At 34.7% G+C, this 20,090-nt stretch overlaps 1 protein-coding gene across 1 annotated transcript in view; it reads right to left on the bottom strand.

Moving 5' to 3' along the window:
- The window catches only part of LOC145671237 (testis-specific serine/threonine-protein kinase 3-like), a 137,114-nt gene that overhangs the window by 105,331 nt on the left and 11,693 nt on the right, over nucleotides 1–20,090 (bottom strand). The window contains exon 2 of the mRNA XM_081740137.1: nucleotides 11,623–11,830. Within this exon, the coding sequence (XP_081596263.1) occupies nucleotides 11,623–11,830 (208 nt within the window). The remainder of the gene's footprint in view (nucleotides 1–11,622; nucleotides 11,831–20,090) is intronic.

The raw sequence follows: 20,090 nt of genomic DNA, 5'->3' as shown, positions 1-20,090 counted from the left end.
AATAATATAATTATTGATACTAGATACGATATGCTGTATCTATTGCATATGAATAACACTGATATACCAATCAAATATTGTTTTGTGATATTATAAATCAAATAGTTCTTATCAGAACCTAAAACACATTAACGTGTCAATTAAACTCTCCATATTTCATAACATATCAATGTTTATTGTTAATTATAATAGGGTGCATCTATCGATAATAAAAATTCTCTAGCATATCTTTCTTGATGCCAACTCCCAAGTATAAACTATCAAAATGTATCAAAGTATCAATTGTAACCTTACTAGCTAGCAATAATTAACGTAAACTTCTTGGTTGCTCCACTAAAGTGGAAAAAATACAGGGGCCATCACAAAACCTATCTGGTCGTACCAGAAGCTCTGTCATGTCTGTGGCTTCCCGCTCTTCAATCATGTAAACTTATTCTAACCGCTTGCAGTTCTCACCAGCTGCAAAGAAAGCATACGCTACACCAAATATAGTGGACAACACTATAAACATGGAAAGAAATTCTACTGTGGCTCCAACTTTACTTCGAACTTTATCTCAATCAATGTAATCGTTTGTGTTGACCCGTTTCGATTCACGTTTCTCGACTGAGAAACAAGACTGTACATGTACCTTCCTCGTACGTCATTCAAAGAAATAGTCAAAACTAGGAACGGCTTTATTTTCAAAACAGAAAATGCAAACTTGGTCAGCACTATAAAAAACAAAGTACATATAGAAACCTTCAACAAAAAAAATGTTAAACTTACTAACCACAATGCATCTCAAGGCAAGCAAATACCACCACCTCGTCGTCCTCCTCTCCTTTCCGTGATGAATCGGGGTGTTGATCCTTATACCGATAAAAAAAAAGAATTCAGGAGAAACTTACCTACAAAGAATACACACTCCTAAAGATTATACGAATTAGAAATGTCATATGTCCCACGTACATTATTCAAGTACTAACACCTTCTCAAACCACTAATGATTCTCTTCTAACTATTGGGGCATACATTTATAACAAAAACAAAGTTAAACTTTCACGGTCACCAACACCCTAACACTTCAATGCGAAAAAATGCTGTACATATAATCAACACTCTACCGCAATATGCCCAAATACTTCTGTCTGCAGCTATTGATCTGATGATCACTCCAGTCATTCATATCCCAATCTACACCCCCAAATTGTTACACTTGCCATAAACAACACCCGACATATAGTTACAAGTGTAAAGGCAAATCCGTCCATACCAAAGTTCACCCTAAGTAGGTGGTGGTACCACTACGTATATACAACTATTCTGCAAACGTTCTACAATCACTGGACGCTTCTATAACAGTACGCAATATATTGTGGTCTTTCTAACGCATACTCTTCAAAATATTCAACCAATTCATCGTTCACATGCCTTAAAACAAATCATCCACGCAGCAAAAATATTCCATGTTACATTTCATACTACTTATTATGGTCAAAATATCTATTTTCTTACAGTACCTTTGGAAACTACTGTCTAACCTACTAATCATGGATATAGTCTTTATATTTCTCAATATTAGATCCATTCATCAGAATAAAGCTTTATTCGAAGCGCTGTTAGTGGAAGAAAGAGCTGTAGTGTTTATCCTTAACGAAACCTTTCTCACTTCCTCCATCATATGTAATTTTTCTGGATATACATTAATTCTACAGGCTAGCACCTTTCTAGGAGATGCACAAATGGATAAACAGTTGTGGAATTTTCTCCACGTATTCCATCACGCCGCCACTTTTGTAGGCTGCCAGATCTTCCTGAATATCTCACCATTATTTTATATTTCCGTAATATAACTATACTCGTTGGTACAGTTTATATCAAACCTGTAAACCTGCTACCTACTGTAATCGTGCAACACATTTCCGATAATTATAAGAAATTCATAATTATGGCCAAGTTCAGCATGCACAGCAAATCAGAAAGAGACAAATCTACCTTTCAAACCTTTGTCATAACTTACATATCTGGTATCAATCAAAGTCTTCCAAACCCAGTAGGCCTGTATCACAAAGCATACCTGATATTGTCATTACTTCGCTAATCACATTTCACAAATCCAAATTAATGTTCTCGATCCAATAGAAAGTGAGCCTCTTCCGATCAAATTACAACTTAGTACTCATCATACGACTCAATCTACAAATTTCAAAGAATTATCATCCGTTAACAAATTCAACTGTAAACAATACAAAACACCTTTATCGACAGCAGTAGACCCATTACAACCGTACATCAATGGACGCACTATATCATGACATTCATACCAATACATCTTCAATCCAAGAAGCTAGTACACTTTACATACCAGTAACTACATCAACGCTTTATCGACCAACATTGCCAATAAAATATCTCATATTTATCACTCGCTCTCGACAATTTTAGCGTCACTATCAACGTACAAAAAAAAATAATCCAAAATCACTCCGTCATCACCAACAACTTCAGAGAATGGTCAACAAATTACATCTGTGGTTACAAGCTACGGTGTTGAATTAAAATATATAATACTCTCTAACGTCACTCGTCCTAACAAGTATTGAAAACATTTCAATGCTCTTTGCGAAAAAACATAGTAAAACAGCATATCAACTATCAAATGATGCCTTACCTATATAGACAGATTCCTCCAAAGCTGATGCTTTTGCTGATTTCCTTCAAAACATCTTCACACCACAAGTCCCACATAATCATATAAACATCCAGCCGACACAATCAATCCATCTTCTCCTTCATTACAACCTCATATCCATCATACTCTTCCGTAAAATGAACCTCTAATAATAAAACAAATTGGTTGGTATCATTTTCATTCAAATATCATAATACAGCTGAAACATTTGTCACTATACTGAAAAGATAGAATCAACAAACGTAACATAAAACATATCTTGCAGAAAATAAAGGAATCATTATAATGAAAACAATAATATGCAATTGCTAAAGTCAATATAATCTCAAAACTGTCACCTAAGATAAACAAGCGCTTATAGTTACTGATAACTAAATTATTCTTTGTATGTGCTGAAATTATGAACAAATCCTACAATGTGTTAATCCCCTGATTAATACGTTTATTAAAACATTTATAAATGGACATAACATTCATCTATTCACAAACATTGTTTTGGGAGGATTTCAAACCTTCAAAGCACTTAATACTGAAAGTGTCATAATCTATAATACAATTAAATTATCATGTAATTCATCAGTAGTGAAAATAGTATATAGTTTTTGTCTGCAAACAATCTGAAATAAAAATACTTGATGTCACTATTAAACAAAAAAAATACATAAAGAGTCTTCATAAGTAAAAATTGCTATTTTCTTATCCATCATATTCTCCTGATATATCTCCACATCATAATGTCAGGTCTCATCGTTTTAGTTTTTTATCAATTACTTGTAAATATTTCTTATGATTCTTTAAACTTCATGTATTTGAAAAAATTCTTTTCAATAAGGATACAGTGTTCTTCAGTACAAGAAAATTATTCCATATTCATAGAAAGTTATCCTTAATGTTATGCTTACCGATATACAAATATAAAATTCACAGTGTGTTTGTTCAACTCTTCATCATCAACTCGTAAATCAAACCAGTACTTATTCAATATGTAGGCTATAAATATATAATTTCAATTTAACTGTGTTTATACAATTATATTTATCTTATCAAATTTCTTTAACAAAAGAAACTGTCTACAATAACAAGTTAATATAAGCAGCAAAATGATTGAAATATAAAGTTATGTAAAAGAAAATATAATGCATATCCATTAGTATTTATTAATTGAATGAATAAATATTCAAAATAATTAGTCTTTTAGTATAACAGCAAAACGTCCTAGTCTGTCATTCAAAATCTAATAATTTAAATACGAAGTAGTGCATGGTAATGTCGTATACTGAGTCGTATTTAGCGTCAATATACCTTGTTACTATACAATCATTTTAAAAATATTTATGGTTTAATAAATGAATATTTGAAGTAAAACAATTCGATCTGACATTCATGCAGTTAATAACTCAAATAAGTCAACAGATGTCACTAGTTGTGCTAGCTTCTATCTAACATGAGTAGTCTTGATATCATACTAATCAAATATCAATCCTTAAATGTAAACCTAATATATCTTATAATGAAAAGAAAACAAATCAAACTGGCATTCAAACTGGCAAATATGTTAATAGATGTCGCTAGTTGTATTTCCCTCTATCTAACATATATAGATTTCAGTATTGTAATAATCAAAATATCCAACTTTAATGTAAAGCAAATACATCTTATGACAAAAAAAACAAATCACGGTAACATTCGCGTATTTAATACTTCAAATAAAATAATAGCTGTCGTTAGTTGCGCTGCCTCATATCTAAAATAAGTGACTAATACCAAAAAACAAAAGTGTCTCCATAAATGTAAACCAAATATATCTTATTATAAAAGCAAAACATATCCATCTGTCAATTATATTTAAATAGCTTTAAACAAAACAATAATTGTCACTATTTGTGGTGGCCTGGCTATCTATTAAGTAAATGTCGATAGTGCACTCTTCAGTTAGCATTACATGTAATTCCTATGCATTTATGTTATAAAGTACTATGTGGCAATCTGTCAATTATGTGCTTAGTAGTTCAAGAGGATAATACTTGTCATTTAGCTGTGGTGCTTTGTATCCAAAATAAATAAATAAATAACTATATTCCAGGAATCATCTGTCAATCTTAATATTCTAAATCAATTAATTCTTATTATTAAAGCAATACATATCAATATATCTCTCAAAATCATAATAATTTATAATCATAGCATTTCTTAGTAAAAAACTACAATTCCAAGGATATAATAAGTCTCTAGTGTACATTTTCACTGATATCAACTCAAAAACATTCTCCAGTGGATCATAATATTGGTCATAGTTAAAACTGTTACTTTAGTTGATTCCAGTTAAACAAATCTAAATAACAATAATAAACATACCATTTATAGATAATTAAGAGAGTCGTTATCATCAATATTTATAAATAATGTACTTCTATCTGCTAATTGCAATACTAATAAATTAAAGTTATATAAATAGAGTATCTCCAATCCTGTATAATAGCTGTCACTATTGTACAAATCAATTGTCCTTGTTCTTAAAACATAGTAACCATCTACTTCTTAAAAGACTAGTAATTTCAAACCTACAAAGTATAGTGTGAACTTGTGTTCCTAGTAAACCGTAGTTAGTATTAGTTATCAATAGTTCATACTTAATATTGTGTCATATTTCAATATAAAATAAATTCTAATCTTAGTGTAATATCTACAAATAGTCATAAAAAACTAATTTATCCTAAAATGTATGCAATATGTGAACAGTAAAGTATTAAATTAGTGGTGGTACCATAACACATAATTAAAGTTCTAATCAGTATAATAAGTAAATATTATTCATCGCCAAATTCAAGCATAGTTCTTTGTCTTCAATCTTATTTCAAATATAGTTACCAATTCTGATAAATAGTTTCTAATATGGCCTAATGTAATATAACAAACTAATTTGTAGTTATTTCTGGTAATGTCACATAAATATAATACAGTAAACAAGTTTCAAGTTTGAATAGTGTAATTATAATTCAACAAATTTAAATCAACATCCATAAATAAACCAAATAACATCAAACAAAGTTCTATCTTGCAATCTGAAATTCCAAAATCTTAATGGACACAAGTTTCCGTAAATTCTTTTCTAAAAACCATTAACCCATATATCTAATATCCAAACAATAAAGTATCAATCATTTTCAACATCATACAGTAATAGCGTGTAGTTAATCTGTATCTCTATACAAAACTAATCTCGTCAAGGACCTAGTTCAGCAAAATACAAAGTGTAATCATGCAAATCTTCATATGTTGGTTCTGTAGGGTAATCTTTTACCACAATACATAATATGTGAAATTCTAATATTATCGTGCATTGTAAATTTAAATATATCTACACTACACTATACTAAATATCAATGTGCCATATATGCATCACATGACAATTTGTGAATCTTTGATTCCCAACTTCAATTAAACCTATGTCAAATACTCTGTCAATAACAATATATTCTAGTCTTAGATATAATCAAATTCACATATACTCCATAGAAAATATTTTTAGGGTAAACAATCAAAACACTTAACATAAAATTTCGAGACAAAAACAATTTTTACCTATAATGATTCTGTCAGTAATTTAAATGTACATAAATTGAGTCAAATAAAACCATATACATTAAAATATTGTTGTGCAGCATAGAAAATAAATAATCATCTACCACATCCAAGTGTTAACCAGAAGGCTTGTGAATCAAGCCCACTTGTAAGTACAAGATTAAATATCCGTAGTATATTTCCTTCAAAGTATAATAATACAGTCCTCAGCAAGCTTAAACTAAAAAAAACTCCCTATAAAAGGCATCAACTATAATCTTCGCCTAAATCAATAGTCCCAGTACTGTATTCATTGTAAGTCCACATAATATATAAATAGTTCTGCAACACTATCACATAAAGTAAATAACTTTTACCCCTCAACAATTTCCCATTAAATTCGCTTCAAACAATGGAATACCCTCTATTCTTACTTATAGTGAACACACTTCGTAGTTAGTATCGTCAATACTCTTGGTTCAATTCTGGACCATGTATGTTTGTAATGAACAATCATCATACATATAAAATTTTCTCATGGTTCTACCGTTTCCTCCTACATTCTCATTCCATCGTTTCATTCATCTTAAAAGGGAAAGTCACCACAAAGTGTTCTAATACAAGTTATCTTAACATGTATAATCGTAGGACGATAAACTTAAAATTATTTAGTGTTCAATTGTAACCTCTGGAGCGTAAAATGTTTAGTTCAATTCCTGATAATACTATCAAAATCAAATATTTCTGTAATCATATCTTCATTCAGTAAACAGATATTCATTTCACCTACAAAAACAATAACCATCATGCTATAAACGTATATACCATTCAAACGCTGCAACAGGATTTCTAAGTAAATTCAACTATAAAGTTTCCCATTATAAATAAAAAAAACTAATCTCAAAGCATAATTCAAATAATTCCAACGTAAATCAAACCGCTAATATTAATTTCATGCAAACAAAACAGCTTAAAACTATTGCAAGTTCTAGTAAAATTAGTGCCATACGTAGTAAATATAGTTTAATTAGTAAAATTCACGCTTGACTTGACAATCCATAATCTCACCAATATTTTGAATACAAGCTGTATTAAATTAGTAATAAAATTATTAAATTCAGGTCTTATATCTTGAATGTCTATGCATTAATATTGTAAATAAAATGCAGCACCCTAAATAAAAGAATAAGTATCTAAATGGGTATCCTTAAAATCCACTCTCCAAAATATCTAAAATACAATTTCAGTTTCAACCTAGGTATGGAATGTCTATTCTTATATATATGTAATATGAAAATCTAAACAGCACAAAATTAGGTTGGTAAACAAGACTTCTACACATTTTCAAATTGTTTGTTCGATCTTGCCAATTACATAACTGGTAGGATACACACACTAAACATTAAAATCTAAATATTACAATCCAAAAGTAAACTAAAATCATATGGCCTCCGCAATTAGTAACAAAATAATAACTGTATTATAATATCAAATAATTGTAACGTGTAATTTCACAATTAAATAATAGTGGGATGGAATAAAAACGATCTCATCTACGTGTTATGTACTCTTATTTCTATCCAATTTCATATACTAAAAACGCAATCACATACTTATAATAATTTCATGAAGCATACAAAACTAACTTTCTTCCAGTCATATATATCCTAACATAACGGAGTATTAATTCAGAGCCCAAGTTCCAATTCTATTTACGTAAAATAATACTTATTTTCATACTTCAAATAATAATAATAATAATAATAATAATAACCAAAAATTCCAATTGAACTGTATTATCAATCCAAATGTGTAAAAGAACAGTTCTGACTTGCAAGGTACAACAAATATCCTACAATCAAATGCTGTACCTGCAATCAGTGTCAAATAAGCCATGCTTCCGAAAAAAAAGCAACATAAAAGTACCAACATACAACGTTAGCTTGTAAACATAGCTAGTTTCGGATAGTGTACGTGTAAGCGCCATAAAAATATCCCCACTCCAATAATGTATAGTTTCTCGTACTTTTTTAAAAAAAATTCTTCAATACATAAGTGCACAATAATTATGCTTTTCATAAAATTACAATATCAAATTTATATATTCAGCTAATTAATTATTATTTTATTAAATTCAAAAATAGCCTGAATCAAATAGTCAACCGAGGTTATAAATATACCTAAAACCGAAAATACAACGGCGGTATCGCAATATTTGTTTGCTTTCGGTTCGCACAACAAGTTCTTCTACGTCATAAAGAAGATTGTCAACATCAATGAACCACCAACCGCAACCAGGAAATAAACAGCAAAATAGCGGGCGTGTCATCAAAGGTAAGTAAACTTTCTCTTCTTACTTAAGTTAAAATATTGGATAAATATACAAAGTGTGCCGGTATCTATAAAAGGAAAATACCATTAGCGTCCACGGCTACCAAGCGGCAAATATACAAAGAGGGCGGGCAAAAAACTCGCGACAATAATGGCGCCAGTGCAAAGTTAACGTTCAATACAGTACGGTTAATGGACAATCGGTAATATACAAAGTGGACGGGCGGGGAAAGTATAAAGGAAAGTCGCAGCATAACCAGACAGTACGGGCGCCAGCGAAAACATCTTACACGCGTCATAAGGTAAATAAAAAACAAACAGTGCTTTCTGAGGGCTGTTAAAAAATAAACAGGGCTTTCTGAGAACTAATAAAAAATGAACAGGGCCTTCTGAGGGCTGTTAAAAATAAATAGAGCTTTCTGTGGACTAATAAAAAATGAACAGGGCTTTCTGTGGACTGATAAAAAATGAACAGGGCTTTCTGTGGACTGATAAAAAATGAACAGGGCTTTCTGTGGACTAATAAAAAAATAAACAGGGCCTTCTGAGGGCTGCTAAAAAATGAACAGGGCTTTCTCAGGACTAATAAAAAAATGAATAGGGGTTTCTGATGCTTAATAAAAATGAGCAGGGCTTTCTGTGGACTAATAAAAAATGAATAGGGGTTTCTGTGGACTAATAAAAAATGAACAGGGAAAATAAAAAATGAATTGTGTTTGTTTAATGAAAAATCAGGTGAATTATGGGTAAAATTACGTCATTATCGGTCCACAAACAGGTAAAAAAGTACCTCTAACCACATAAAAACTATCGTAAGCCCGTATATACCTGTATACCTATCCCAAGGATAACAAAAGGCGAGGCGAAGATTGGACACTATCCTACTTTAATACACTATTTGCGCCCCCTAGAAAAAGTCGTTTTCCTAATTCTTGGGCCCCCTCTTTCCAACCTTCTCTTACCTTTTATGGGTCCCCGAAATACTGAGGACAGTTAAAATTCTGACCTTACTCTTCAGAGATATTCGAACCCCTAGTGGATTGTGCCTCATGATCAGCAGCCGCATGATCACGTGGCCTCAATTTGAAACAAACTCCTCATATGAACATAAGAAAATAAACTAGTAGTTATGGGACATAAACATAGAACTGTCTATTTCTACACGTGTTGATACAATGTAAAGAATGAGAAAATAATTTCTGTCGTCTTTTCTTCTTTGGAAATTAGAAGTCTCGTATGTAAAAGACGAAATGTAATGTAAATCGGGACAATCCCTGCAACCGATGACCAGCGCTGTAACTTAGATTTTTTCTGGGGGAGCAAGCATTAATAAGCTTATTTTGGCCAGCTAGAAAAAGTTGTTCTTCTAATTCTTGGGCACCCTCTTTCCAACTTTCCCTTAATCTGTATGGCCCCCCGGAGCCTGTGGGCCCTCCCGCACGGCAAGGACTGCGGTTCCGTTAGTTACTCTCTGGGCCCATTCCATACATGACAAAATTATTAAGGGGACAATATTGATAAATCTCAAATCCATACGAATAAATATTATTTCAGAGCCCCTAATAGTAGACATTTTGTACTGAAACAACATGAGTCCACAACTCATTTTTGTTCTATATATATTTTTTGTGTGCTGTTTTGTTTATGTAAGGTAGCGTCCCTATATGATGCTTCATTTCTAATTTCATGTTCCTATCGTATATGGAGTAAGAAAATTTTATCTGGAAATGGGCCCCATCGAATGGCGGAGAGCTTCTCTGAGGGGCAGTTGCCCTTGCCCCTCTAACAAGCTATGGCTCTGCCGATGGCATAGCCTCAACTTGAAGAACGTTTCGTGATATTTTCTTCGTTGAAGAACGTCTATATAACTTGTTTTTGAGTTAAACAAGGAAATCTGGAGTAAGTCATTAAGACACTCACATAAGTTGCTTATATAGTTCTTATTTATATTTTTATTTAAATTTTGTTTATATTTGTTTGTTTTTGTTATATTTGAGTATCTTGTTTATATTTTTCCACGAAACCGCTTTAACTAGGCATTAAAAAATGAAATGAAATCTTTAAGTTTAACGTCCCACGGTTATGCCGCTTAGGCTAAAGGAGAAGGTGATAATGAGAAATGAGTGAAATGGTGGAATAAAGAAAGTGGGAGGAAACGGGAGAACACCGAGAGAACCCACGAGCACGGTGTTTGTCCACCACAAAGTCCACACGGCGCGAGCTGGGATCGAACCAGGGACCCCAAGCACCGGAGGTGAACGCTCTACCACTGAGCCCCCGCGCCCCCGCTTTAACTAGGCATTAGTTTGAGTGGAAATGTAAATGGCGCGGATTGAACTTCTGTTTGGTGGACCCGGGTTGGAATCCCCGCCAGGCCGAAACTTTTTAAAGTGTTTCAATTTCAATGCACACTCAGTGTGACAAGTAAGATATTCTCTCCTCCAGAAAGAGAAAGATGTTGGAATGAGGAGAATTAGAGAAAGTTTCTCAATGGAGGCAATCATTTACGAAGTTATTTCCAGCAGTTGTTCTAGATTTGATATTTTCAAGCATTTTCTGATTCATATGTGATCAGTGTTTTTATTTCTTTGAATATACAGTACATAATGAAAAAATACATTACATACACAGTAATATTGAGATTAACATATGATGTTCATTTGACAACACTCTCTGAACCAGAGAGATTGATCTCAGAATGGAGAAATGTTTCGTGCGTCATCTACTCACAATTTTACTTCCATACAGACTTGCCTCAGTGCTACCAACTACTGTCAGTGCGAGAAAAGTTGCGTGTAAGTTGGGTTGCATCTGTCTAGGCGTTCCCACAACTGCAAAAGGCCTGGACCCCAAGTAATGGAATTAGGGCACTTAGGGGGGAGATACTTTTGTCGGTGGGTGTACAAGTTATTCTACACTTTTTTTTCGTTATACATGTATTAGTTTGTATGCATCTTGTCTCCACAAAATTTGTAAAAAAAATGTTAACCTACTCTTAAAATAAGACCTGAGTCATTACTCAGTGTAATTCATGCAAAATGTTTAATCTCACTGACCTGCAAAATTTCGGGCGCTGCGTAGGCCGCGCTTCCACAAAACGTCTTGCTAAGAACCCGCCTACCTGAATCGTCTCTACACCACCTGGCAAAGCCGAAATCGGCAAGCTTCACGATATCTTTGGTGGCAAGGAGAATATTTTCACATTTGAGATCCCTATGGCTGATATCCATGGAATGAAGATGTTCCACCGCCGATACAATTTGTCTGCAGAAAACAGAAATAGAATTATATAACAAACAATAGTAATACAAAGAAAAATTTTAAAGCCGGCGCATCAACAATAAATTTATTGAATGAACATCGTACTAGGTGGTCACGAATTTCAATAGAAATAGTGCATTGTTTATTTTTAGTACAAAAATTTTCATATATAATTTCCTTTCGGAAACACTAATTTCTTATTCGTCCTTTTATTACACTAGTTAACAAATTTAAACTTTTTGTTTGTTACATGAGAAAAATCACCTGATCTTAAAGGAACTTTTTGCGCTGAATTCGAATATGCACTCGGTTTCTCTCCATCACGTACAGTTTTCCCGTAACAGAGGGATTTTCGGGAAATTCCCTCAAAAATTTCCCTTTTTCAGATATTTTATTCCCCCAGCTCCTGTCCCCTTACATATAGTAACATAGAAATTATACCTAAGTATACCTTGATTTATATTTAAAAAACCCTAAAAGTTTCGTAAAAATCGCTTTGTTCTTTCTAGAGAAATAAATATATTTGTATGTATACTGTGTGCACTGTTTATTGCACCTGATAGCAATGCTTTCAGATCTCCTGAGTTGGGGTAAAAACGATTTGCTTTATTACTACAAACACAGACATAAAAATGAATATTTACAATAGTCAACAATACACTTGTATTGCTCTCTGTAAATTAGAAACGTGTATAAAAATAGAATGTACTTCCAACGTATATTTTTTTAAACGTACAGTATATGTATATTTTAATACATATATATACAATTCTCCAAGGTAGTTGGTATTTTATTAGGACTGCAGTGCGGTTACACGAAGTACCAATGTTTTTTATGTTTATGGGATAGCCGAGCTGATGACAAACATTATGAAGTGAAGGAATGGGAACCTAGAGTGAATTACGTACCTGGAGAATGCAACGTCAAATACGCTCCTTTGGTAGATCCTAATAAGATATTACTACCGCCACTTCATATCAAGTTAGGACTTATGAAAAACTTTGTCAAAGCCATGGACACATCTGGTGAAGGTTTCAAGTATTTGCGAGATAAGTTCCCTAACCTGAGTGATGCTAAGATTTCAGCGGGAGTGTTTATTGGTCCCCAAATTAGGAAATTAATGCTTGATGATAGCTTTGACAGCAAGTTAAACAGTGCTGAGCTAGCTGCCTGGACAGCATTTAAGTGTGTTGTGCGCAACTTTCTGGGCAATAACAAAGCTGAGAGTTACACAGAAATCGTACAGGACATGATACAGAAATACAAAGAGTTGGGTTGTAGGATGTCTTTAAAAATCCACTTTTTGCACTCCCACCTCAGCTTCTTTCCTGCTAACCTAGGTGCTCTCAGCGACGAACAGGGGGAAAGATTCCACCAAGATATAATGGCAATGGAGAAAAGGTACCAGGGACGATGGGATCCTTCAATGATGGGGGACTATTGTTGGGGTCTTGTTAGAGAATGCAACATTTCTTACAAAAGAAGGAAGTAGTGTACGTTTCTGTAACCCAATGGAAGTTTCATATATTGTGATAGTTTTGATTGTCTTTTCATGACCTTTTGGTACATTTGTATTATTGTTTATTGTAAATTGTCACACTTGTAAATTATATTGTATTATATTTTATATATGTGTTTGTGGTAATAAAGCAAAACGTTTTACCTCAACTTAAGAGATCTGAAAGCATTACTATAAGGTGCAATAAACAGTACACACAGTATACATACAAACATATTTATTTCTCTAGAAAGAATAAAGCGATTATTACGAAACTTGGAGGGTTTGTTAAATATGAATCAAAGTATACTTAGGTATAATTTCTATGTTAGTATATGCAAGGGGACAAGATCTTGGGGTGTAAAATAAACGAAAAGGGAAATTTTTGAGGGATTTTCCCGAAAATCCCTCTGTTACGGGAAAATCGTACGTGATGGAGAAAAACCGAGTGCATATTCGAATTCAGCGCAAAAAGTTCCTTTAAGAACAGGTATTTCCTTTTATGTAACAAAACCTTTGTTAACTAGTGTTATTTTTATGCGTGGGGATATCAGGCATAGATAGCTACCAAGCTTATGGTGGATGAGACCTTCCACACGTTTTTTTGTCTCCTCCCAGATTCTTATAAATCAATTCTTTTATAATCATTTAATTCCATAATCGTTCTTCTCATTTGCTAGAGCGTAAAACGGGAACGTTGAGTAAAGTATTTCATATCCTTTTCGTTGCTAAGAGTTTATGAATGTGTTGTACTTCAAACAGGGTTTGAAATTGCGAACATGTATCCTCACGACCAAAAGTGCTTTCACATTGCTCTACCGACTATGTGACTACTACTTATGTCTAGAAAGGGCGAATTTCATAGGAATCTGTGCTATGGTTGTTTTTATTTTGACTAGAGAATTAAGGCCATGTCTAACGTTGTTGACCGAAATCTTTCTCCGTATATAATTACAGGGTGAACTTCGTCGCGAAATATCATGAAAGCTATTTGTTGTATGCAGTCGAAAATTCCTCGAGGTGTTATACTACCTCAATACATCAATACTACTTGCTCATTTTTTATTTTTAAACTATCTTTCATAGTGCATTAATTTTTATTTTGATCAGGAAATGTGGCAGCACTCCAGACAGGAGCAATATACACACAAATATAAGTATTGGTAAATGTTATGACAATACAGAACTGTTATATATAATTTTTAGCTAATAGAACCTCATGGTTGAGCTCCTTCATGGCTAAGCGGTTAGCGTACGCGCCTTTGGCGTGGGAAACCCGGGTTCGATTCCCGGCGGGAGCTCATGTGGTTCGGATTCCACGTTAATCAGTAGGTCCACGTCTCATATAGCCTCGCTGCTGAACGGGACGTTAAACCCAAAATCAACTCAACCAAGAACCTCATGGTACACTTTCGTTCTTAGCTTTGGTCATCGATTGAAATAGCTCAGTAAGCTGCGAAGGCAAAATTATGTTCTTATAGGGAGTGTCTGTGGTTCTTCAAAGTTATTTTAGTTGTTACTTCGTATACCAAGCCCGCCTTGCCTCTTGGTTTAAACTAAAGGAACTCGTCAGGAGACTCTCGAATAGTTCTGTCAGTCTCCCGAAATGAAATATGGATTTCTTAGGTTAAAATAGTGTTTCAATGGAAAATAAAGAAGTATGAAACTAATAACTAATTTAAGCGTAATAATGTAAGTATAATCCCATACAAACAAAAAATAAAATTGCTGTTTTACATTTTTCTGGTGCAAACTAAAAGTGTGTTTCTCTCTCGCCCACGTTCACATGAATACACCAGTCGTGTAAACTAACACACGAACTTAAAATCGCACCTCGCGGGTGGAGGGAGAGAACAGTGAATGCAAGTCATTAAAAGGGTAAAGAAGTCACTTATAATCATTAATTGAATGTGCTTTTCATTACTAGATGTGCATCGCAAAAATGTAAAGTACCTGCACACACCGTCATAACAAGATAGAGCTAAGTATAACGCTATAATGCGTGATGTTAAATGCATCCAGGCATCATAATGTGTTTTGTCCGCGTCTCGAAATTTGTTGTGTACGCGTCACTATTGTAACATTATATGAAACACAGGGGTTTAGTTGTTACAAAAAAAACTAGCAATGTAGATAAATAATAATAATAATAGCATGTGAAACTTATAATATTAATGTACAATTTTCATGGAATAGAAATTTTATATAATATTCCAGATTCAGTAATTACAACAAACATTGGCGGATTAAACAAAACGTCTTAGGGGGGGCTCTTTATTGTAGAGTGGGATATGTTCCCCAAAATCCCCCACACAAAAAAAGAGGGTGAAAGATATAATTGCTACGGAATTTTCACCACAATGCCACCTCCCCGAAAAGATATTCTGTCTACAGGCCTGGTCGTGGCTATACTTTACTAAATATTTCGCTAGAAAAAATATCAGGTTAAACATATTTTAGAACGCTCATAATGTTTCTGTATTTTAGTAAGAGGAATTAAACAAAAGGACAAAAGAACTTACAAGTTACAACGCAAAACACGCTTTTCGGCGAATACCACACAAAGCGTATTTGTCGATATAATATTGTCGCGATCTACGACAATGTCCCTATGACATTTAAAAGTGCTAGTCCATTCAGCCGCTTTTCACCAGAACGAGATCGCAACCACGTTTTCAGTCAGTGCAATGTGGATTAAGATCGTTCTGCACTGGCCACGCTCGAATGCAGGGTTACAAATTTAGTTGATGTTGAGTTAAACGTCCTTTTCAGCAGTGAGGCTATATGAGACCTACTGATTAACGTGGAATCCGTACCACAGGGTTACAAGTATGCGCAGCAGTTTTCGAATAGTCACGTGAAGATCTTCGTCGCTGGTGGTCAAGGCCTCCAACGCAGTCCGTGATAGAGTTCCACCTTTCTCTTTAATTCTCTTCCATTTAGAAGTACAGATTGCAAATTCAGAACTAAAGAGGGTTCCGATAGTTTTTCTTGAGTTCCGATAGTTTTGTAAAATCTTTATGCTAGAACGCGGAAGTTGTTGCTCAGAGTTTAATCAGTTGCGCGTGTTGGCAATAGAATGTTGAGTCCGTATACATTTAAAACTTCCTGCGCAAGATGAGTTTTGAGGTCTTCTACAACCGACTCTATCAACGGAATGTAGACAGTTCTTCAGTAGTAAGATGTCGTGTCATCTGCCCTGAAGTTCGTACGATGTGTTGTCTTTGGGTGAGATGAGGAGTTTGAATCTGCACGTCGACACTGGCAACCATTCTGGATATTGCTTCGAAAGTTGTCTTGAATTCTTTGCTGTTTGAACGCTTCTTGTTTAATGCTGCGATAGTGTCCTGAATGGCATCTGACATTGCGTTTATGTCTAAATTTGTCTTCTGCAAAAGTCGATTGAGGGGAGGGTTATCGTGAGAACACCCTGAAGACACGTAATAGTTACGATAAACTCGCTGTCGTGCATGGCAGAAGAAAGTGCCCATGCTTTGGCTGCTGTATCTAACTCGGGCCACTTGGAACACACTGTAGAACCTCACTTATTTATTAAAATTTCACGTGAAATCGTAACACCGCGTCGTTCCGTTCAACCCATCTCGTTTCACACAATGTCTCCAACTGGCCACTAACCATAAGCTTAATGACAGTATTACGTTTTGACGATGCGGTGAAAAACGCAATGATCTCTTTCGTTGTTCCCAGGCAGTTCCTCATGCACTGTACTGACGACGACCTGAAGATGGACAAGTTGAGGCTGTGACTGCAATATGAACAGTGCAGCGCGTTTGAAGCCTCCTTCTGGATCTCCTGCACTGCCCGGCGACTTTGAGAGGTCGTGACGGCGCAACCATCTGTACCAATACCAACGCAGTTTTTCGAGTCGAGTGAGAATTCTCTAGCAAAGATAGAACAATTTCTCCAATTTTCCCTCGAGTCAGTGAGAGTTCGGTCGGTTCTGCATCTTCGGATTCCGAGCTCGAACCAATGTCCTCACCTTTCTGCTCTGCTGATCGAGGATCAATGAAACCGAAGCAGTCTTCTCTTATTTCACCCATATGTTCGTACCTTAGAATCAAAGACAGCTGAGATGGGTGCGAAACGACCGTAGTCTCATCAAACATAATAGAATAAGACTGATCCTCTCGCACTCGATTGACAATTTTACAGACGTGATTTCTCATCCCCAATCCTCAATGAGGGCATTTTGTGTGGTTTTGTTGGCAAAAATGGTCCTTTCCGTGCTTTCTTCCAGTGATTCTTTAAGAGATCGTCACTACAAGCCATTCTAAATTTGAGCAATTCTCGAAAATTGCCCTCGTTGAACTTAGTTTCTGCATTGTCACCATCTGAGGTCCAATTATCCGCACACGCACCGTCTCTGTGCAAGGGGGCCGATCCTGTGGAGGGAGGCCGGGCCCACCAAATCTCATGTGGGCCTCCCTATTGTATTTATGAATATACAATATTTGACATAATTTGAATGCAATTTGTCTTAAAATCCTCATATATACATTCTGCATCTGAATGGCCCCCCAAATTTACGGAGAAATCGGCGTCCTTGTCCGTGTGGCCTTGAAAAGCAATGCCTTGCCTTCCAAGGAATATCACATTTCCTAACATTAATTTCAGTTTGTCGCGATTTTGGATGACTTGTCTTCTTGAGTTGATTTGATTCTCAACTGATTTCACTGGTTCCCAGTAGTTTTTTAGAAACGCTTTTCAGACCGCAAGAGCGTTAATGTGATATTGTGCCTTGTTGTGAGTTTCTAAAATACCGTAGAAAGTAGCGAATTTCTTCAAAGGTTTAATCTCAAGAGTTTGGAGAGGCACGTTTCTTCGATACCCCCCCCCCCCAAAAAAAAACCGTTGCAAAAAGTGAACAATATTTACAAAAATAGATCCCTCTCCTTATGGGAAAGAACCAGCAGATGTTCTGGCCTCAAGTAACATCGTTCTTCTTCCTGAGATTTATCTGATATTATTACTCGAATTATCGTTAGCGTAAACGCGCCATGCTAAACAGAGACTATTTTTAAATAGAATTTAAAGAATTAACCCTCTTTTGAAATAATGCAAAAATGATCCCAAACTTTCGTTCGTGTGGCGGTAAGCTACGAGCGGCAGTGTGTTTAATTTTAATATTTTAGAGGGCTCTTGGGGGGGGGGCGATCGCCCCCCTCGCCCCCTCCTTTAATCCGCCCCTGACAACAAAAAGACTCGTGAAAGATTTTGCATAAAAATGTAAATTACTTTTAATTTATTTCAAACAGTTAAGCTCTCCTAATATTTTCCGCAATACACGTTTTAGTACTATGTGAGTCTCAAATGCTTTTACATGTGCATGTTAGTGTAACATCATGTAACTAAACGTTATAGGTATTTAAGAAATGATTTAGATGTGTGTTCAGATACCATTAATGGTAATGCAGATACCATTACTTTTTAATCATTCTGTTGGATTAGTAAACACCTGAACTTCGGTCACTGGACCTCGTGATTCTATGTTTTTAATACATTTATTAATGTGTGACATGGGCTAAAGAAGACATAGATTAGAAACAAATCCATACCTTTCTAAATCAAAGCAATTGTAGAAGTGAGGGTATTGAGAGTAAGCACAAATATCTACTTTGGGTTCACACATAAAACTATTGGTAGTACTAGCTGAATGAATCTGTCGTATTCTAAACATAAAACTGCGATCCGGAACTGCGCTCGGAGCCGAAATACGAACTCGAACCCCGGTCCTGTTATGTAAAATGACTTGCCCTTTACATGGATATATGGATGAACCCATAACTGTTATATAAAATGGCGTTCCCTACAGGGACTAGTGACAAGCAAGTGATTGACGAATGACTGTGTCAAAACTTCAATCTCTATCTAGTGACTGACATATTTCTGATTTCATGTGTTCTGCATTTTTGTCTCGTCAATATGGATACCGAAACGCAATTAGTGTCTATGTTGTAAGCAATTAAAGAGTTTACTTCTAAGATTGACGCTAGTAGTGAACAGTTAAAAACTAAAGTTGACACTCTAGAACAAAACATAGCACGGATATCCAAAAATGTAACCGAGCAAATAAATGAGTGAAAAATAAGATCATAGAAAAGGCGCAAGAAATTAGGGAAATTAGAGATAATTGTAGAAAAATGAATAAAGTTGAACCTCAATGTCAGGAAACTCCCGAACGAATTGTTAAATGTTTACAAAAAAAATAGAAACATACTAACCGTGTCAAAAATCTGAAGTTGTAAACGTTAATAACTGTGTTGGCACTGAAGTAGGTCCTACTGACAAATTAGCATGTGAAAGTAACGATAGGATTTGTTATAAAGAATCATTGAAAGTAGAAATGACACTTGTAGTTCATAATAGCCTTACGTCAACAAATGTAAATCAGGAAAAATTGAATTACAATAATTCTAGAATAAGATAATGTATTATGTCTCAGTGTAATTGTGATACGGCCACAAAAGTTCACAATGTTTTTGTGAGTGAAATTACATCACACGAGAGAAATTACATCACACTGATGGTGGAGTGCAGTCGGTGGGTCAATAACTTTTAAGAAAGATTTTCTATTATGTTGAAAGACCAGATGATAGAGAAGAAACGTTTTGGGTCATAATGTTACTTTCTTGAGGTTGTTGATGGAGCAGGTCCATCTTCTCAACTCCATGCACAGTAGTAATAATGTTTGTGTAGCCTTGGTGTCTCATTTAGTAATTTCCATGAACGTCAGGTCTGCCAGAA

Source organism: Thermobia domestica, chromosome 15, assembly GCF_964235325.1.
Source record: "Thermobia domestica chromosome 15, izTheDome1.hap1.1, whole genome shotgun sequence".
Lineage (NCBI taxonomy): Eukaryota > Metazoa > Arthropoda > Insecta > Zygentoma > Lepismatidae > Thermobia > Thermobia domestica.
Note: the sequence above shows the minus strand (reverse complement) of the source record. Positions and strands in the feature narration are given on the sequence as shown.